Source organism: Malaclemys terrapin, chromosome 15, assembly GCF_027887155.1.
Source record: "Malaclemys terrapin pileata isolate rMalTer1 chromosome 15, rMalTer1.hap1, whole genome shotgun sequence".
Classification (NCBI taxonomy): Eukaryota; Metazoa; Chordata; order Testudines; family Emydidae; genus Malaclemys; species Malaclemys terrapin.
The window spans coordinates 20,388,037-20,408,228 of NC_071519.1; the positions used below are offsets into that span (position 1 = coordinate 20,388,037).

General features: G+C 48.1%; 1 protein-coding gene across 1 annotated transcript in view; it reads right to left on the reverse strand.

Annotated features, from left to right (window-relative positions):
• Nucleotides 1-19,156, reverse strand: part of KIRREL3 (kirre like nephrin family adhesion molecule 3) — a 709,139-nt gene extending 689,983 nt beyond the window's left edge. The window contains exon 1 of the mRNA XM_054005253.1: nucleotides 18,987-19,156. Coding sequence (XP_053861228.1) covers nucleotides 18,987-19,041 — 55 coding nt within the window. The 5' untranslated portion in view covers nucleotides 19,042-19,156. The remainder of the gene's footprint in view (nucleotides 1-18,986) is intronic.
• Between the last annotated feature and the right edge of the window lie 1,036 nt (nucleotides 19,157-20,192).

A 20,192-nucleotide genomic window follows, 5' to 3' on the forward strand; every position in this document is an offset into this window, starting at 1 on the left:
AATACCCTCTGATCTTCTAATTTAATTCAGGGTTTCTTCCAAGAGCAAGCACCACAAAGGAGGTTGCTATTAGACCAATAACAGCTAAAGCCATGCCACAGCTCACTGAGCTTCTTAAAGCCAAATAAAAGGAAGGAAGTCACCAGTGTTTGCATTTCAAGCTATGCTGGGTGTGGTTTTGCCATCTACTGGGCTCTCAAGTTTTTTTGTTTTTTTTTTTATACTAAAAGAAAAACACCCCATGTGTTGGCCTAGGAGAACACCTCCCTTTACTATGTTGCAAAGGCAATTTAGCCTCACCTCAAGCAAACACCCCAGTAGAGTGCAGCAAAGATGAACAGTTTGAGCCCCAAAGGAATGCAGGCACATAAGCATTTACAGAGCTCTGCTGCTACGCAAACAAGCACAGCTATCCCCATGCAGCCCCTGCAGTGATGGTTGGTGTGTTCACCTCCCCAGTCCGGACATAATTACAGTAATTAAGCCTCACTCTGCAGCTGCATGAGCCAGGAGGTTTGCTGAGCTGAAGCCACTCACCTGCGTAAGCCCCGGACATTTGCTTGCTGTTCAAAAGCACGGCATAGTGATGCTGAGCAGCTTTGCCATGCTGGTCAGGTGCAGACAACATGCTTGTTGTGTGGTGTACAGAAATCTCATTACAACTGTGTAGAGCACAATGACAACACAGCATTGACTGCCAGGTATCCCCTCTCTCCTCCCCCCCACCCCGTGATGGTTGTTCTTTATCTCGAGTCCCCATTTGCAACTGGGAACCATTCTGCTGGGTGTTGTATAAACACTGAGTGACAGCCTGTGCTCCCAATTAACAATCAGCATCAACAGGATAGACTAGAGGTGGGAGAAAACCATCCTCCTCATTGTACAGATAAAACAACAAGGCCTAGAGATTACGGTGTCAGTTCAAAGTGACTAGTGATTTCGAGTGCCCCACTTGAGTCACCATAAAGGGGCCTGATTTACCAAGAGTGCTAAGCAGCCACCATCTGAAAATTTGGCTTATTTAAAATGCCTTGAAGAGGGCACCCAAAATCTGAGTCGCCCCAAATCACTAGCCACTTTTGAAAACTCAAGCCTAACTGCCTTGCCCAAGGTTGTGCAAGAGATGGGGCAGCGCTGTGGCTAGACCTCAGATCTCCCAGTGCCTTAACCATGAGATCATCCTTCCCGGAAAAGAATGTAAGAACGTGCAGGTTAATGAGTGGTGCAAAATGTGCAGTGAGCATGTGCAGCCTAACAATTTTGTACTGCAAGCGGTTGTTAATGCAAGAGCATGTTGGGTGTCGTGAGGCTGGCAAGTGTTATGAAAAGCTTCTGACATGAACAGTGGAGGGAAAAGCAGAAGTAGAAAACGCGATTTCTCTGGGTAGGATAAAGCAGGACATTATTCAACAAAGCCCAGCTCCGGGAGCAGAGGCAGAGAATCTCACACAAAGTAACAAACTCCCACTGATGCCATTGTTAAGCCTGCAGAGTAGAAATTTTTCTGGAATAAAAGCAGCGTCTGCAACAGTTATTTATCACCATGCAAACATTTTTCCTTCTCCTTTCATTGTTAGCGCAATACAGACCACATGCGTCTCTGACAAGGAGAGGAAAAAAAGACACAGACGGGATCAAGAAAGGCCAAGATTAATTTGGTTTCATATAGATAAAAACCAAGTAATCAGTTTTTAAATTTAATATTAAAGTTATAAGTCACCTTTGACTACACTGAAATATAAACTAGTGCATATAATAAGCCTGAGCAACATTACATTAGCTGTTAATGCAAAACAGCTCCCTTATCAACTTACAACGCTCTTAAAAAACTAATAACTGCATTCAGGACTGATTTGATGGCAACTCATTCTCCTGGGGCAATGAGGTCTGCCCCACCTCCTGCTGCCACTTTGGAAGCCCTCGTTTCTGGGCTGTTCTTTAGCTGTGCCAGTGACAAACTCAGACACATCAAAATGGGGGAGGGCAGTGGAAACTGGCCTGGAAAGACTGGAAGCTAGCCACATCTCGAGTGCGTGCAATGCATTGGCGCATGCGCACACACAGATTCCTGCATTGGGCAGCTGGGATTTGATGCATTATTCTCTCTCTCAATAACAAAAGAGATGACTTCCAAGAATCACCATTCAACAGGACCTGGTCTCCAGCCACTCTTCTCATCCTAAGGTTTAAATACATACAATTTTTAGGACATTGGCTTTGGAAGTTTAACTTCTTTCCAGGCCAACAGTAGAAGGAAAAACAAGATGCCTATCTAGAGATGTTAACAGGAGATGTACCACAATGGCATAAATACAGAGCCCTACCCTGCCATGGCAGCACTCACAGAACTCCCACTGAAGCAAATGGAAGTCAAGGTGTTTGCAATATCAAGGCCCAGGTTCAAGGCCTTCCAGTGGGTCATTAGAAGGTAGCCACTGGAATAATGGCCACTGGGACATAGCATATAATACATCTGTAGAAAGAGGAACAAGGTAATAGAGGCTGAGCAGGTACCATGTGGACATCAGCTTGCACCAAAGTAACAAAAGGTTTGAATTGAAGCTGCTTTCACTATTTCATAAGTGGACAGTCTTATTTCAGACTTAAGTGGCTCAAGCCAGTAACAAATTGACATTACCGCTTGCATAGTGAATTAAGTATGTCTGAACATTTCCTTGCACCAAGTAACATGTTTTTCAGAATCCAAACATGGATCTGGGTCAGAATTTCACTGCCAGCCCCATCACTATCATGGGCTAAATTGAAAACCTGAATCCGTAGGCCCAAATTTGGATCTAGTTTTCTTCTGCAGCCCAGGCTCATCTCCATATTCTTTGTGAAACAATTTTTCTTCTATCAAGGGAGTGGGAAGGAAGGGAACTTCCCAGATCTGCCCATAGCCCAACCTGACCCCAGTATGCTCCTCCCACATTGAAATTTCCAATGTGCAGCTGAGGGAGAAAGCATGCAAGGGCCACCATCTTAGTCAGCACACTGGGGATTGAACCAGTAATTTCCAGAGCTAATAGCATAAGGTGCTACAGTCTGACCTAAAGAGCCCAGGCTCCCAAACTGGGGCTCTAACAGACTCACATCCACAATGTATCAGACACTTGGGTGACCAATAACCAACATTCACCACCAGTGGGATACACGTGCGTCTTTCCAGGGCATCACCGCCAGCCTGGGAAGATTTGAAATAAATAAATAAAAGGCATACCTCGTAAATATTAAAATCTACTCAAGCCCCCAATTTCAATTTGAATTCTATGCATATGATAAGACAGTAAAATGCAAATGTATACAAATGCCCCCATAGGAAGAAACAAACGGGAGCTCTGCATAATGGGATTAGGATCAGATTGCTTCCAGTCGACGATGACGGTACCAAGGGCTTTTGTTTGAGTGCATCGACAGCGTAACCTTTATTGGATGCCAGTCGCACAGCAGTGAGCTTTTGCTACAAACTGACTTGAAGGGGCTGTTATCTCCTGCAGGATGCTGCTGGGAGTGGGGAGAGGGGATCTGACAGCCTGGCACTGACAGCTCCTGGGGAAGGATAGCTTGACATAGTCGGGATGGGTACAGGATGACTCTGCATAAGCCAAGTAAGCTGCTTTTGGGGGCGGGGGAGGGTGGGTGAGTGGTGAGAGATGGGGCGGAGGTCACAGCAATAGCCTTATGGGGTTGGGATCCTCTGGGACATGTGAACCAGTGAGGTTCATTTAGCCAGCCTCTGCAGGTCTGGGATCTCGGTCTGGACATCAAGAGATGCCCTTGCCCCACAACCCCCATCTCCCAACAGCCTCCCTCCCCCTCACATTTGTAAGATCTTCACAGTGCCCCCCATCCACTGCTGTTCAGGCCCCCTGCACCCTCCTCTTCATCCTCAGTGGCTGGCAAGGGTTACTGCCCCCCTCAATCCAGAAGGGGGTGTCTGAGGGAAATAAGGAAGCACCTGACCCTAGAACAGACCCACATCACAGCAGGAGCTAGGAAGGAGACTATAGTATGCATTAGAGCTAGGACCCTCCCGAGAGCCCATGGGGTAGGCAGCCACCAAGCGATGTCCAGCTTCTCCCTCCAAACCGCAAGCGGTGTAGGGAGATGCACCTGGTCCCATAAGGCGCGGAAATGGAACAGGCAACTACACACACACACACACACACACACACACACTCCTAATCTCTGCAGACAGGCAAGGGACCCCAAGGCCTGGAGAAGAGACAATGGAAGCAGTGCAAAGGAACAGTGTCAACTCAGGTTGGAGGAGTCTCCACAGCACGCAGGCCTAGGCTCAAGTCATCAGCACACAGATTCATGGTCTGGGGTCTGAGCTGTAGCTCTCTGTCAGCCTGACAGCTCTTGTCAGGACCCCAGGGGTCTCTTCTCAACTTTGCAACCGGCACCCGTGCCTCAGCTTCCCCACCTCTACAGTGGAGAGAAGACTTGCCTCCCTCTCAGATGAAGACATCTGCGGCCAAATCTCTGCAAGAGCTCAGCGGCCACAATCTGGCACTTCCCAGTTAGGTCCAAAGGCAAGAGGCCAACTCCTCCGAAAGGCTGTGTGTGCTGAATGCTGGGCTGTATCGACAACCTGACCAGAACCATGGGCGCAGAGCACTTGAACGGCTGGGCCCACGCAGCTGCAAAATGCTCAGAGCGCATCTGAGAGGCACTGTGTCTACTGCTGGGTGTGTGAAATTCTCTACCCATCATTTATTGTATTCGTTTTCATTTTAAGTGAATATCTGCTTTCAATGAGTGCTTCCTGCGAGGGGCGTGCCTCACTCAGAGCGCTCGTTTCGCTTCCCTTCATTATTAGATTAGGAGCCACTGAAGTTTAACTAACAGTATTTAAGAGATACTGGTACAGAACTGCTCTGCCACTGCTAATCCACCTCAGCCCCTGACAAGTTCTTAAGTATGAGGATCTCTTAGCCATTGTGACCCACCACCACTTGTCTCCTATCCCACCACTGACCCACTCCAAGCAAGGGGATGTTTGGAGACCCCCTTATATGCCCTGCAGATGTATTCTCCTTACACATCTCCCCTGCATACCATCTCTCTTAGGTACTGATAAGGTCCCTTTTCACTGCAAAATCTGAGCACCTCACTGCACCCGAGTCTCTCTCCACGCCCCAAGTCCCTGCCCTGATCCCCCTCCCACCCTCCAAACCCCTCAATCCCAGCCCGGAGCACCTTCCTGCACCCCAAACCTCTCATCCCCAGCCCCACCCCAGAGCCCGCACTCCCAGCCAGAGCCCTCTCCCCTTCCCGCACCCCAACCCCAATGTTGTGAGCATTCATGGCCCACCATACAATTTCTATTCTGAGATGTGGCCCTTGGGCCAAAAAGTTTGCCCACCCCTGGGCTAAGGAATTTGACCAAGGTCATACAGGAAATCTGTGGCAAAGCAGGGAATTCAATCCAGGCCTCCATAGCACCAGACAAGTGCCCTAATTGCTGGGCCACCTTTCCTGGGCCATTCAGTGATAAAGTGTACTTGCAGATTTGCTTTGCCAGGGAATCTTCCCAACTGTGTCCTAGAAGAAATCCCCCGCAGGCACCAATGTCACTCCTCCTGGTGAGCTCTCTCCCCAGCATGCTCACTTGCTGCCTGCTCAGCCTTCCGCCAACGCAGTGAAGTCATAACTATAATGATACTATTATATTTTGCTCATTAAGCCTCATTTTTATTGCATGGCCTCATTAAGTTAAGAAGCCTCCGTGTTTAACTGCATCTCTTGGCCTCTATACGGGGATTCCGGCCCACATTCATCATCAATCACTTTATTAAAAACACAGGACAAAAATTACTATTAAGCACATTACTGCCCATCAATCTAGTCAATTGCCTCTCAGGACCTTTCTCTACCTGCTCAATGCACTGGGGCCAGATGAATGTCACTGGCACCTTTTTAATCTTTTGAATTTTATAATACTTATGAGCGGATTAAGGGTTCTTTCAGAGAAGAGCAAATGGGAGAGACAGATGCCTGATTTCTTTCTCTTACGATGCATGCAAGAAAGAAAACCATATACAAACAGAAGGAAATAAACTGTCAAAGAATAAAGCCTTATGGTATTGGATCAATGGCAAGATAATTTACAGAACTCTAGAACAGTTACAGAATCCAATTGATACAGCTGCAGAATTATTATATTGTAACAAATCTGTGGCCTGCTATAAGCATTATGATCATCTCTACGTTGCACACCATGGCTATTTAAAAGTTCACGGCAGCAGCAGGGATAGAGCTCATCTTATCTCTTGAACTAACGAGAATCTACTTTAGTTAACAGAGTAGAATGTATGACACACAGTTCATCAGCTCCAGTTCCATCCACTAGAGGGCAACAATGCACATTAGTCAATTAATTGCAATATAATTCTGTATTGACAATCTCTACAATAGAGAAACGTGAGGGTTGCAAAGTCAAAATGAAACAGGGTTCCAGTAGGGTTTCCACATCAAAATATTTCTTAATTTCTGGTCCATTTCAAACTGTTGAAATTTCCCCTGGAAGGAAATTCATTTTCCCCACCAGGTATGGTCAGAAGTGACTTGTCCAAGGTCACTGTACAATGGGATCTAGCCTTATTTCCATTTTGGGAAGTTTCCAATGAGCTTGGAAAAACTAAGCCAAAGGGATGACTAAGCTGCCTGTGGAAATCCATTTCCCAGCTGAAAGACTGCTGTGATCTCCATTGCAAAGGCAAGAACAAAGGCATCCAGCTATTTGGTAGATGTATGCAGACTCTCATTTTTCCTATGCATAGTATAAGTTTATCTTGCTTTTTCCCCTTTTCCAAATCCATTTTGTTTGGGTGAGATTTTCCATTATGGGGGGAGGGGGGATCCAAAGCACAAGCATTCGGGAGGTCAAAAATGGTACGGAGATATGGCAAAGAGAGCAACGTAGCAAGTGCCTCCCACCTTGCTACAGACCGAGCCTCCTGCTGAAATAGGGGAAGATGGTGAATTAAAAAGGGAAGGTGTTTAGGAGACCTGAACGCCTAGCTATTTTCCTTTCTAGTTGACCGATTTGATCGAACAGGGCTTTGAAGATTTCAAAGGACGCCATGTTTCCTAGTTTATCATAAGTGTATATCTTAAACCAATGTTATCATTTTAAGCATGACCAGAAAGAGACAGGAATCTGCAGACACGATTTCTGACATGGAAGATAGATGCTCAAACAAGAGGAAAAAGCATGCAGGTTAACACAACCCACCCCCACTTCGCATCCAGCCTAGAGTTAATCATCACAGAACTGTGGCATCTCATGACATTTTTACTATCAGAGCAGTGACAGAAAGGATGTTTCTGATCTCCAGGAAAGCTTCCTCCCAGGAACGCAGAATATCTACATCCCTGACACAGATCTGCCAATAACAGCTCAACCTCTCTCTAAGGGGATAGGAACATACATCCTTCGAGGGACCCACTGCCGCAGCCCCAGCCATTGATGTATTCTTGTTAGAGATTCACATTCCGTATTTGCAGTGCAAGGAATGATAGATTGACCACTGATGATCAGCTGGGTTGAAATTTGTCCCTGTGCATTGGGACAGGAGCACCAGGCTTCTGCACTAGTTGAGCCTACAAGGGAGGGCATGTATGTATCTACCATCTTGATTAGCCCCATTTGGGAATCATTTCTTCAAAGAGGCTAAGGCCCCAATCCTGCAAAGACTTATGCTCCTGTTTAACTGCATGCACTATCAGCATTTGAAGTCACTGGGTCGGCAACATGCATGTCTGCAGAAAAAGGGCCCGAGGGCAGGAGTGAGCCATGGAGACTGTTTCCCTTCTCCACTGTAGAGAGCATTTCCCCGTAGCTCCCCGCTGAGGCACACTGGCAGGGGAAGCCAATTCCCCGGTTGTGGATCAAGAAATTCCACCTTTAAGACTGTATGGCGCTTTTCACTATTAAAAATATTAAATATAAAGGAAGGATGCTCCCTCCACCCCCCCCCCCCCAAGAATGTCACCAAAAACACCTAATCTGCCAAAAGGAAGCGGGCATCTCAGATCAAAATTTAATGTGCTAATTTCAGACACACCCACTGCTTTATTATTCCCCAAATTCTCCCTGCACACAGACCGAAGTACGCCCAGGCAGCGACAGACTTTGCGATCAGGAGGACAAAGTGCTGTGAACAACAGAGCCTAATTTTAGCATCTGTTTGTTCTGCTTCTTCAACACGTAAGGGGGGGGGATGGGAAGAGAAAGGACTGGACTGGCTGCTCCCAGCTTATTAAAGACACAGCCAGGAGCGGGGCAGAAAAGCGTTAAATCACACTCTGGGATTAGCACATGAAGGAGGAAGAAAAATAACAACCCAGCAGGCACCGCTGGCCGGCGATGCTAGCTTGTTTTGTGAGCTGCTGAAGGTTACTGTGCTCCCCTCCGACACATGCTGCTCGCTCTCTACCTCCCTCCCCTTCACCAGGAGACCCAGGCACATTCATCATTAGTCACCAGGAATTGGTAGTCTAGGAACAGCATGGACTGTGTTCCCCACCTTCCCCAGCTCCTTATTCAGCAAGGCTACGACTCATCTGCTGCACGGCAACCCCCTGACCCAGCCAGGTCTTGCTTCCCCCTGACCCCCACCAGTAGGGGTCGCACTGGAGTCTACCCTTCCCCACCTCTCCGTTGGTAGCAGCACTGGACCTTGCTGACCTTGACTCAGGGAGGGGAATCTAGCCATAAGTACCCTGCATACAACTCTCATATGAATTGCCAGCATGCAGCAGCTCCCTTATAAATATGCGGGAGCTCAGATTCCCCACTCCCCAATAGCCTAAGATCACCTCTCTCTACAGCACAGAGCTGCACATGTGGTTAAGCATCAACATCTTCCCCAAGACTCCAGCTCTGTCCTCAGCCTTCCAGGAGAGTCGAACCCCAGCAAGCCGGCTGTGAGCCCAAAGGGACCACAGTGAGTCTGCTCCTGCCTCTCCCAGGAAGCCCTGTACCGGCAGGATGGCTCTCCTCCATGCAAGCGCTGCTGCTGCCACCACCAGGCTGAATTTAAAAGCGAGGACGAGCTGCGGCTCTCAGCCTCTGCCAGATGACCTGGTTTAATATTCAAAATACCTGGGTATTTTTACCCCCACACACGCCCGTCTGTGGTTTTAATTTTTAAACCCTCCTCCCAAAGTCTACAGGCTCTTTTCTTAGCATCGCAAATGCATTAGCTCAGCAAGGTGAGATTATAAGTTAGACAGAATCTTTCACTGTTTGACTTGGCGGCAAATGCCCTGACAGTGACCGATGGGACCCCAATCAGGATACACTGCTGGAGTCAGCTAGGACTGGAGAAGACAGTCACTAGACTGGACACTGCAGGGGAACAACCCCAGAGGTCGGTTAGCTATCCTGACAGGGCTCTCTCTGACTTCTGTGGATTTTGTCTGTAGCTATTTCTGTGCCGCTGGGAGGATGCAGGCGAAGCCAAGACTGCAGGCAGCTCTTTTCCAGTTAGAGAGAGAGAGAGAAGCAGTTTTGCAACTTTGGGAATTCAAAGATGTCAAGACCAATCCCACACCTTGCTCTGTGATTTTTCCCCAGCTCACAGCTGACACGTACTGACCAACACGCAGCGGCCGGTGGCATTGCTGGGTGACTGACGGAGATGCAAAGTGAGGGGCAGCAAGGAGCTGTGATGGGTTCTTCCTGCACGGGCAGCCTGGGAGTAGGGGTTGGGATCTGGGTGTCTGTCAAATGTCATCTCAATTTATTGGCCTAGTTTTAGAACCTCCTCCTCAAAGGAGACACACATGGGATCTCCTAGCCCCACACCTGCTTGGTACAGAGAAGCTTCTATTCAAGCAGCTGAAGCCAGCTCAGGGATAGTGTTTCCCTTCCAGCATCTATTTGTATTGTATGTACACTTTACCACAGCAGGCCCATCTCATTCAAGTTGCACAACAGCAGAGATAAGCCAGGAGAAAGCCCTACATCTCAGCTGCTTTTGGGGAGCCTGGATCCAGAGCCAGATTTTTGGCTCTATAGACCGGACTCTGCCCGCCAAATACACGTTCAACACAAAGCAGCAAACAACTTGATTTGGATCTCTGGGAATCACTTTCATGTCACGACTGGATTTGGTGGCGCGACTCCTGATTTACAATGCTGAAAGATAGGGATCCCCCATAAATTCTAGTGTCCTAGACAAAGCCTTAGGAGGATTTACATTAATTAACGAAAGGCTGTAACTAGTAAAGCTAATACAGGATTATCAGACTTTGTACTATGGGGCATAAGTCTGGAAGGCCAAGGGGGCAGGCCCCCACATGCATCACACCTTCCTCTGAAGAATCGGGATGCTAGATTTCAAGGACCTCTGGGCTGCTCTGAACTCCATTCAGTTCCTCTGCTCCTCCACTGACCCAGCATGGCACTATCAGCAGCAGCTGCCAAATCACCACATAAGAGGACAGCAGCCGATGGGCTTTCAATGAAAACAGGAAGCCTCCAAGATGTATGCCACCTGGCCACTCATAAGAGCAGCAGGGGCGGCTGGCTCCTGCCCCAAAGCAATCATCAATGGTTCAGAACCTTCTGAGCCGTCCCTTTCACCTGCATCTAAGGACATCTGCTCTCGGACCTCTTAACTCCTGCTCTTCTTGTACCAGATCACTCCACACCAGGCAGGCCACCTGCTCCCCCACTCTCACTATAGCTCTGGTCTCAATTTGCACTGTAGTTTCCTAGGTGCTACGCAGCTGCATCTTTAGAGTTATCATTAGAGGAACCTGGAATCTCCCAAACACCAACCCTTCCTTTGGTCCTTCACTCCACACCTTTCCCTCCCTTATTGCCTCCCCTTAGAGGTATCTGCTCAAATGCTCTCTCCGATGCATTTTTATCCCCTACTACCTTTTCTCTGCAGCCCAAAAGCAGGACAGCCATGTGCCTAAAGGAATCAGACTCTCACGAGACAGCCTAGATCTTTGAACCTCACACCTCCCCTCAACCCACAGCCATCCTCCCATGCAGTGAATGTAATCCAACCCCTAAGGTAAGGAAATAGCTCCTTATAACTGCAAAGGCAACCCCCAAGGAGTCCAAAGGCCACTCCTGTCTTGCACACTGTTATCCAGAAGTAAGTGCTGCCCAAGCCTCATTCACTTGGATCTGGTAAAGAACAGGAATTGCTCACTTGAGTTCATGGGCAGGTCCTGGTGCAGGCTAGCACCCTGCAAGCCCTGTACGTCACAGTGTTCACAGCGCAATGGGCTTTTCATCTGGTCTCCTATCCGAACAATATCTTGGTCCGGTGACATCTGCTGTGTTAGTGACCATGCTATAGGCCTCAGCCCATCCTCCTTGGAAGACTACATTTATAATTCACCAGCCAGCCTGTGGTGAAGTCACTAGCCACGGCCCAGCTAGCAATACAAGGCTGGAGTGGATCAGCTTGTAGCGCCACCCACAAAGAGACCGCACCCACTGGCCATATTTTAGGCCAGTGCAAGTCACACCAACTCTTAGCCCCTCTCAACTAAGTGGGGGACAGGAACGTCCCAAGGGGCAGCATTTTGGCAGCCTATTTATGACCAGGGTGAAAGCTTTGTCCTTGCTGGTGGAGAACTGAATGCGTACGTCAAGAATACTCCCACAGGGCAAAGAGCAAATCCTTGAGTTTCACCCACTTGGCAATTCGGGGGGGGGATGGGAGGGGGGGCGGGAAGCAGCTGGATTTTGCTGTGAAAATGGCTTTTCTTTGGCCACATCCTGGACTTATGACTTGCCAGACCGGTGAGTGATCAGCCTCCCACCCCAATTTTGAGTCCCCATCACCTTTTGCCGCACCCTTCTGAAAAGCAAGGTGGCTCCCCCCACTCCTCCAAAATGGCTACTTCCAGCTGCCCTCTTGCTGCAGGAAACCACGAGTAGCAAAGTAATCCCACCACTGCGATACCCGGGCTGGCCATTATGCAAGTTCAGCTGTCTTAACTTGTTACTGAGTATACAAGCGGTGCTGACATTTATTTAATCCTCATAGTACTGTTGACTGTGTACTTACGGAAACATCGCATGCTTATGGGAGACATTTGTTTCCAAGCAGCTTATGCTAAATTGCAGTGATATAAAGGAAACACTTATCCAATATTGACATTTACTGACTCCTGGCAGTATACCGCCTGAATACTCATTTATACCACTGGAGAGGAAAAAAAGAAATGGAAAGAATCCAGGCCCTTCACTTCTGATCTCTTTTCAGGAGTTAAGCAATGTTGAGTTAATGACGAAAATGGAAGGGTATGTGCCCAGATCAGCAGGGGCGGACGGAAGAGCCTTGCAACTTTTCACCAGTTCACGATCACTTCCTTCTTCAGGGAAGAATTATCATCTTGGGTCCATGGCACAAAGCTTTGATTCCCTCCCACCTGAGAGTACCCAGGAGAAAGGCCACCAGTTATGAAAGAATTTTTTAGTCTGTATTTTTAGACTGTAGTTATTAAGATCCCTCATGCCTTGCTGTATGAATTCCAGACCCTAAACACTTCATTCCTGCAGGATATTTGTATATCCTCACACAGGAACACAGCGTTATTCAATGGAATTCACCCCGCACAATAGATGGAGTTTTCAGCCGCTAAGGCATCAGGCCAAATCAATCCCTAGTGTAGTTCCACTGACTTCAATGCAGTGATGCAAGGGATGAATCTTCCCTTTACTGAATAGAAAACTACTGCAACAAACCCAACCCCACAAAGTTTTCCTTTCCCGCAGAGGTTAATTATCCATTGTGTGAACATACTCCACTGAACACTGTTCCCAGTTACTCCATACACCAAAGCATCTATTATTCTCAGCTGAAGACCTGATTGGGTCACATTACTGTTAACGAATGGCAGTTATGTGAATGCCCTTTTAAAAGCAAGTCCTACAATATTCTACAGCAGGCTTTGGGGTCACTGCTGTAGTTTTCTTCTTATGTGGGGGTGCTGAATGAACAAATTAAGAGGAGATCTTATCCTACAGCTGGTGGCTGAATCTAACTATATGAATCTTCTACCTCCTACTAATAACGTGACATTTAGAGAGAGACAGCAAGTGCACAATCAACTGCTAAACGGTGTATGGAAAGCATATTTTAAATTTTGACTAATTCTGTACAGTAAAAGGCAGATCCATCCCTCATGTAACTATGGAACTAGGAGCTCTTTAGAAAACTCTCCCTCCTCTGCTTTTGGGGTTGGTAATGTCACTTTGCTGATCATCTTTAAATGAACACTCTTGGATCAAACTGGAAACAGTGTAGGTCTGGTAAAGTCTACATCAAATAGAGATGATCTCATAGCCGATCCTCCGCAGTCTTTGCGACCCAAACACTGCAGCATCAGGCAAGCGCATGAGAAGCCAAATATAAGAGACAACAAAACAAAAAGTGAAACTGACTAACCTGTTTTCTATTTGTGCAAGTAGAGACAAACAAGGAAACCTGTACCATCAATGATGAAAAGTGTATTGGATATAAAAAAATATTTGTGATTTAATAATGTACAATACGGGTTCTCCACTTGGGGTTGCGAGCAGGTTTCAGAGTCCCAACCAAACTTCTCCCCCCTTTACAGGGGAGAGAAAAACCCAGAACATATTTTATGCTGCAATATGGGAAAAGATTGGGAGCTACTGATCTAAGGTGTTAGTACCACAGGTCAGGATTTTCTATCTCTATTTTTTTACCTGACCGTATGTCCCATTAAAGTAACAGTAAAGCATCCAGGAAACACGAGACAAAAGTAATGACACCTGCCTGAGATGGACTGCAACATGTAAGATGTATTGTGCACTGTACCCTGCCCTGAGACCGCCGCATAACCTTAGCACAGGGAGACCAGTTACAGATGCAGCATTCGCCTCAAGACACGAGACATTACTTGGAATTCCCTTGCTCTGTAAAGTAATGAGGGTCTCAATGAAAGACCAGTGACCCCTTTTTATGACTGAATGCAGCTGGTGGAAGAGATCTAGCTTAAAAAAGGCATCTTTGGTCCTCTAGTGAATCTCACTGCAGGCTCTACCGATGGATTTCTACCACCTACTCATTTGTTTGTACAAACCCAATCATCAGAATCATGTAGAAGCAGACTGGGCAAAGCACAGGGGAGCAATGATGCTGCATTAGCCCCTCGGATGACCCAGCAGCCCTTTTCCATCTCTAATATGGAGTTGATTCTAGTTTACCTCCAATCTAGTCTTGCCTTGCACTCCCAGGGCAAGTATCTTGTCAGCAGGATTTCCCATCCTCTGTCATTATAAGCAGTTACTTCTTGTTGCACTGTTAATGACTGAAAAATAATCCCCTCCTCATTTGGCGTTGGTTACAGCCTATGAGGTCACCCCTTTCTCCAAAACCTGATGCATTCATTTCTCTTTACTTCTCCATAAACATCTCTGGAGAATGGAAATTCCCTGCCCTGCATGGGGAATACCACTGAACATACCAGCAAGTCCCCCTATAAAGGCTCTCTCAACTCCCTGCAGGGCAAGAAGACGATGGATAGAGTCCAGAACTTGTGTTTTCGGAACTTTTCAGCAAAGGATCCTTCTCTGGATCCTCTCCAGTTTGTGGCATCAAGGTTCATGCTGCATGCACCACCCCAGATGTGCCCTCCCCGAAAATGTACCGAGAGGAATGGTTAACTCACCAGTCCTACGTGTAAATCTTATTTATACAACCCCGTCGCAGGTTCACCTTTCTTTTGTATCAGCACCAGTCTGCAAGCTTCTGGTCCGTTCACGTCACCCATCGACCCTGTTCTCTTCCATCATAGCATTACAGGCAGAGGATTGGGTAATACCTCAACTGGGTATTCCCAGCCCTTTGCTGTACCTGATTCCCCTTCTCAGCTTAACCTCATGATTTCATTGTCCTTGTCACCTGTGGTCTGACGACCAGTCATGGTAATGTTCACACACTGCAAATAATAAAATGCCCTGTAGTAAAGGATCCTGGTTTGATTTTAAAGAGTCCTTTGCAAGGACTGCAATCTCTTCAAAGCAGGGCAGAGGGGGAAAAGCTCTGTACAGCTCCTACAGAGCCTGGAGTTTACCATCCCAATAGCAGATAGCCAGAGATCCATAGGCAAATAGGGCACTTCAGACCCTTGAGGGCAAGGGCTATTTTCTGATCTGAAACAGCCAGATAGACACTTCATTGCATCTGTCTAGTTACTCTAGATTTACATCAGAACATGGCCAAAGGACATACCCCACAGAGCTTACAGTAACACAGACACAAGACACTGGCACAACAGTTCCAACCAAGTGGCATCTATGCCAGATCACTTCTGCAGAGGAAAGTTTCCTGTTGGGGCATGGATTAAGGAGGCACACAAAAGATGGAAGAGAAGCAGACGTCTGTTCCAGGTGGACAGGGAGGACGTCAAAGGAGGCACTAAGCCAAGAGGGGGGAAAACCAAGGCAACAATGAAAAGGGTCGTTAAGGAGCACTCCTGTGCCAGGGCCTAGACTGGTGTCCAGGGAGGGAGTGTGATTTGCCATATCCCCTCCTTGGAAGTTGGTTAGATCATAATGAGATTGTAGGGCTCACACTGCTGGTTCCCGTGCATTTATAAATGCTCCTCTACAATGACTGAGCCACTTCCTGGTGCCTGGCTCTAGGAGACCACACAACCCAACCCAAGCCTTGTTTTAAAGCTAAGTTGCAGACCTCCACCTGTTTGTTGTTGTTTTGTTACACCAGGCCACGATTCATGGGACCCACCCTGGATGGATTTAACACAGAAGATTCACAGGCTCTCATTGTGAAATTCCACTCGAGTGCAGAGCATGTTTGGGATTTGGCTGTGAAGGCACCTTCACTGGACCTTCCCATGGCTCTGGATCTGACAGATGGCAAGGGGCTTCCATGTTGCTATTTGTTTCTTCCAGCCTCAGCTCTTTTGGGTGAAGGGGAAAAATAATTGGACATGATAAAAAGAAAAAATAAAGAAGTGAATTTCATGTTTGTGGAGGACATCATCAATTCTCTTCTCACCAAAGGGCATAACACATCTCCCCCAGCAGAAGGTAAATTTCACCTGGCTTCCACCAGGCACTATGGTACTGAGGACTTAGGAAAAGCAGCAACACCAGGAAAAACAAACCAACCAACCACCACACAAAAAAACAACCCAGAGATTCTACACACAAAACACTGGCAGCTGTCAACTTTCAGAGCCTGAAGACAGGGGTTTGGGGCCATTTGCTGGGGAATCAGAGAATAAAAAAGGAGATTTGGGAAGGAGATTTGTTCTCCCCATACCTTAAGAGACGTTCGCTCTGACCCTTTAAAGGCACAGGAATCAGTTACAGGAGAGATCATCCTTCTTCATTATTCTGCAATACCTCTCAATGCAGAAAGGGGATGGGTGGAGTGGGGGCCCAGTGCATTAGATACTGGACATTTACATGTGGTGCTCTGCTTGAGATCTGGTTTTGTAGAGCGAGTCTCAAAATTATTCCGTTAAGAGGCTTTAAAAGGGTCTACAGGGAAGCAGAAGTGTGTTAGTAGGTTCACTTCCTAAAGGACAGACACACTTCACACTGTGCAATCCTAGCACGGGCAGGGAACAGGGAAGTCAAATTGATCTCTGGTCAGCCAAGCCATAATGGGAATCCATATCAGCCCAATGCAATGCGCTCAACTCCCAGGACGTGGAACCCATGGGAAGTATGGTCACTGGTTAGAGCACATTGTATGGTCATCCCCAGAAGCCCAATGTTGTTCGGCATCATTTCCCAGGACACCATCAAACCAGCCTGCCAGAAAGATGCATGGGGTCAACTTAGGACAAATCCTTGGGCTGAAATCCAATGACCTTACCTGGAGAAGAATCAGTTATCGGAGGTCCTCATGTAAGGCCCATGCCTCAGTTAAATGTTCCATGCATGATTCTTGCATCATACATACGTGATCCTTGTCAATCTGCTGTTACTGACTTGAGGGAGTAGAAGTCCTGTGTGTGCTATTCACACAGGTCCATTTGGGCCAAATTCACTTTTCGTGTAAGTGAATGCAACTCCACTGATTTCCCTGGAGTGGCAGCTGCATATACCATGGGTAGGTCTGGCTCACTGACTTCACTGGGTCTACCTGTGTGAATGAGGCAAGTGGGATTCGCCTATGAGTTCCCTCCTGCATGAGAGGTTACTGCCCTATGAGTGCACACCACCTGCATGAGTCAACATGCCACCTATATGACCCAACCCGAGTGGCACTCTTAAGACCATGGGTGCATGGCACCACGATGGGCACTGTGCCCAGACATGCAGTCAGAATGGAGAATTTCAAGTGGGGGAAGCACCAATGTGTCGTGGAAATACAATTCAGCTCCTGGATCTGTGATGCCCCTTCCTCAGCAGCCAGACAGATTGGAGAGGGGCTAGAAAAAGACACACACCAGTGGGCTAGCAGCCCGGCTGCCGACTGTCACATTTCTCAGGCACAGCAAGCAACAGCTACATGGCAATGAATTTATCCTTCTTACAGTATGAACCAGCCCGTGTGCGATGTTAGCTGTGCTGCCATGTAACCCAACATGAACATGCAAGGCACCAGAGGCACATTCCCAACAGGTCGCCGCAGAGAGGCAGATCAACTAGACCACACAGCAAAGAGCCAAGACACAGATCTACCCAGCAGCTTTCAAACAGCAAGGCTCATTAAAAAGTCCTAATTAAAAACAATGCCTGGGAAGAAGGAGGGGGGCGCGAGGCCCTTCTGGAGCTGAAAAGCAAACTTCTGCAGCTTTGCTAGCAAACTGCCATTTGACCTGCACGGAGTGGAGAGGCTCAGGGGGCCTGGGAAGAGACACTACAAGGAAAAGCCAGGCTGCCAAATTGCTCATATACCTGAACCTGCCACTTCCCCAGTGTACTAGGAGAGCTCAGATTTGTTCTGCCTGAAATTGGCATGGCAGACATGGTGCAGAACGAAGCACCTTCGATTGCAAACATGGTTCTCCCCTTAGCACCGTCAGTGGTGACAGGGTGTTGGGGGGCACTCAGCGACACGTCTGACCCACAGCTCAGAAGAGAAAGCAACAAGTGGGCAGCTGTAGAGCGCCATGCCTCCAACCAGGGGCTGGGGAGGGGGAGAAACAGCCACCCGTTACAAGCTACACTCTCCCCCCAAAAGTTTCACCCTTCATTTAATCAACAGATGGACTCGTGGGTGGTTTCTTTTAACCACTCCATGCCCTGTCCTGCATGGACGCCTTAATGTGACACATCTAACACCTGGCGTTGGCATTCCGAGAGGGCACAAGCAGCTCCAATTCTTTAAGCAAAACCCTCCGTATTCCACAGGTGACTAGCAACAGCTTTGCCCCAGCAACACAGCTCTGAAATAACACTCCCACCCCCCGACGCCTGGGACTGGCTGCTCAATATCAAAGTTGTGTGGGAAATTCCTCTAGACTGCCCGGCTCTCTCCAGCTTTGGAAACATACGGCCAAAAGGGAGCGCCGAATCCCCCCTGCCCGTACCACGGGGACCCACACTCTCTCATCTGAGGCACCTCTTTCCATCACAAAACACGCTGCAATTGTAGCTCCCCCAGTCAAGGCGCAAACAAGGCAAAACCACCAATCACGGCTAAAGAACCTTGCAATACAAACCCCTCATTGGGGTCTAATGGGGAAGGGGGGGACAGAGGAGTTCAGAGCAGTGTTTACACACAAACGAGCTAATTAACGTAGCTGGAGCAGAAAGAACTCATTTGCATGTTAAACATTTTTTAAGGCGAGCTGCCTTATGAGAGAGCAAAACTCCACAATGCACTTGCCAGCGAAGGACCCTTTCCCAAATCTGATCGCACCCTCCTGGCCAAACCCAGGGGCTCACCTGGCTCGATCTCCCCGACAGGAGAGCCAGCACCCCTGCCTTGCCACCATCCCCGACCTGCCCGCACACCCTACTTTGAAACTCAGGAGCCGCCGCGTCCTACCTTGGCTGAACAGCAAGCAACAGAGGAGCAGCAGGTCTGCCTGGAAAGCTTTCATTCCTTAGAGTTGGCCGGCGGGGAGCGAGCAGGAATCTGGGGTCTGCAGCTTCTCCGGCGCCTGCAGTCCTTTCTCTCCCTCTCTTCAGTTTCAGCAGCCGGCTGCGATGGAGTTGCTCTGAGCCGCCTCTGCTTGTCTGGCTCCTTGCAGCTCCATCCTCAGTCTCAGCATCCCAGCTACACAGCCTCCTCTACAGGAGCTCCTCCCACCGCAGTCAGGGACTTGACTGACAGAGCAAATCTTTTCTACACAGGCTGGAGGGGGAGTCATAATTAAAGAGGGAATACTTGTTAAAAATGAAAAAGGCGGGTTAGTCTTTCCTCTCCCCCCTCCCAAGAATGTGCTGCTTCATCCGACACAAGCTCAGGCAGCCGGGCTCCGTGGCTTTTCACGGGAGAACATTTCGGATTTTACAGGAGCAAAGTTGATTAATAATTTTCGTTCCTGCTGCATGGAAGCAGGGAACTCCGTGCGCTGGCACAGCAGCGGGGGGAGGAATTTTGTGCATGGAGAAAGCTCTATAGGAAGAACTTAAGCGGCGAGGAACATATGCGACTCTCCATGTGCCAAATTGCAATGGAGCAGATGAGATTTTTTTTTTTTTCTTCTTTGCTCTAGAAAGGTTTCCCACCCCACCTCTGGGTTCCAGCACCGGGCTGCTACTTTCTGCTAAGAGGCAGAGCCGGTGGCAAAGGAAACAGCAATGCAACTAAGTGGCTTTCCTTTCTTGCAGCCCCTCTAACTTTTTTGTGCATGGGGAGAGCTTGCACCAGTGGCTTTTGGAAAGACTTGCAGGTGAACATCCCACTGTTTGCTCAGGCAGATAAGCTCATCTGCCTTTTTCCCACTCTACAGTCCTATTGCTCCCACTAAACTATTCCATCCTTTAGCTGCCAGCCTCTGGGCAACTGCCATCCACGGGGAAATGGATGGCTCTGTGCAGGCAGGGAATCATACAGTACAACTCAAGAACAGTTATCTTCATGGTCCATGCGACCTGGCTGAAGGACTTTGCTTAGATTCAGGGCTAACTCTGGGTTTCAAGGAAGGGCTATAGCATAGCTGGTATGAAAACAATGTCTCACCTCACTCAGAGCTCCACCTAATTCTCATGGAAGCCAATGGGTGTCTTTCCCCATTGGCTTCCTTGG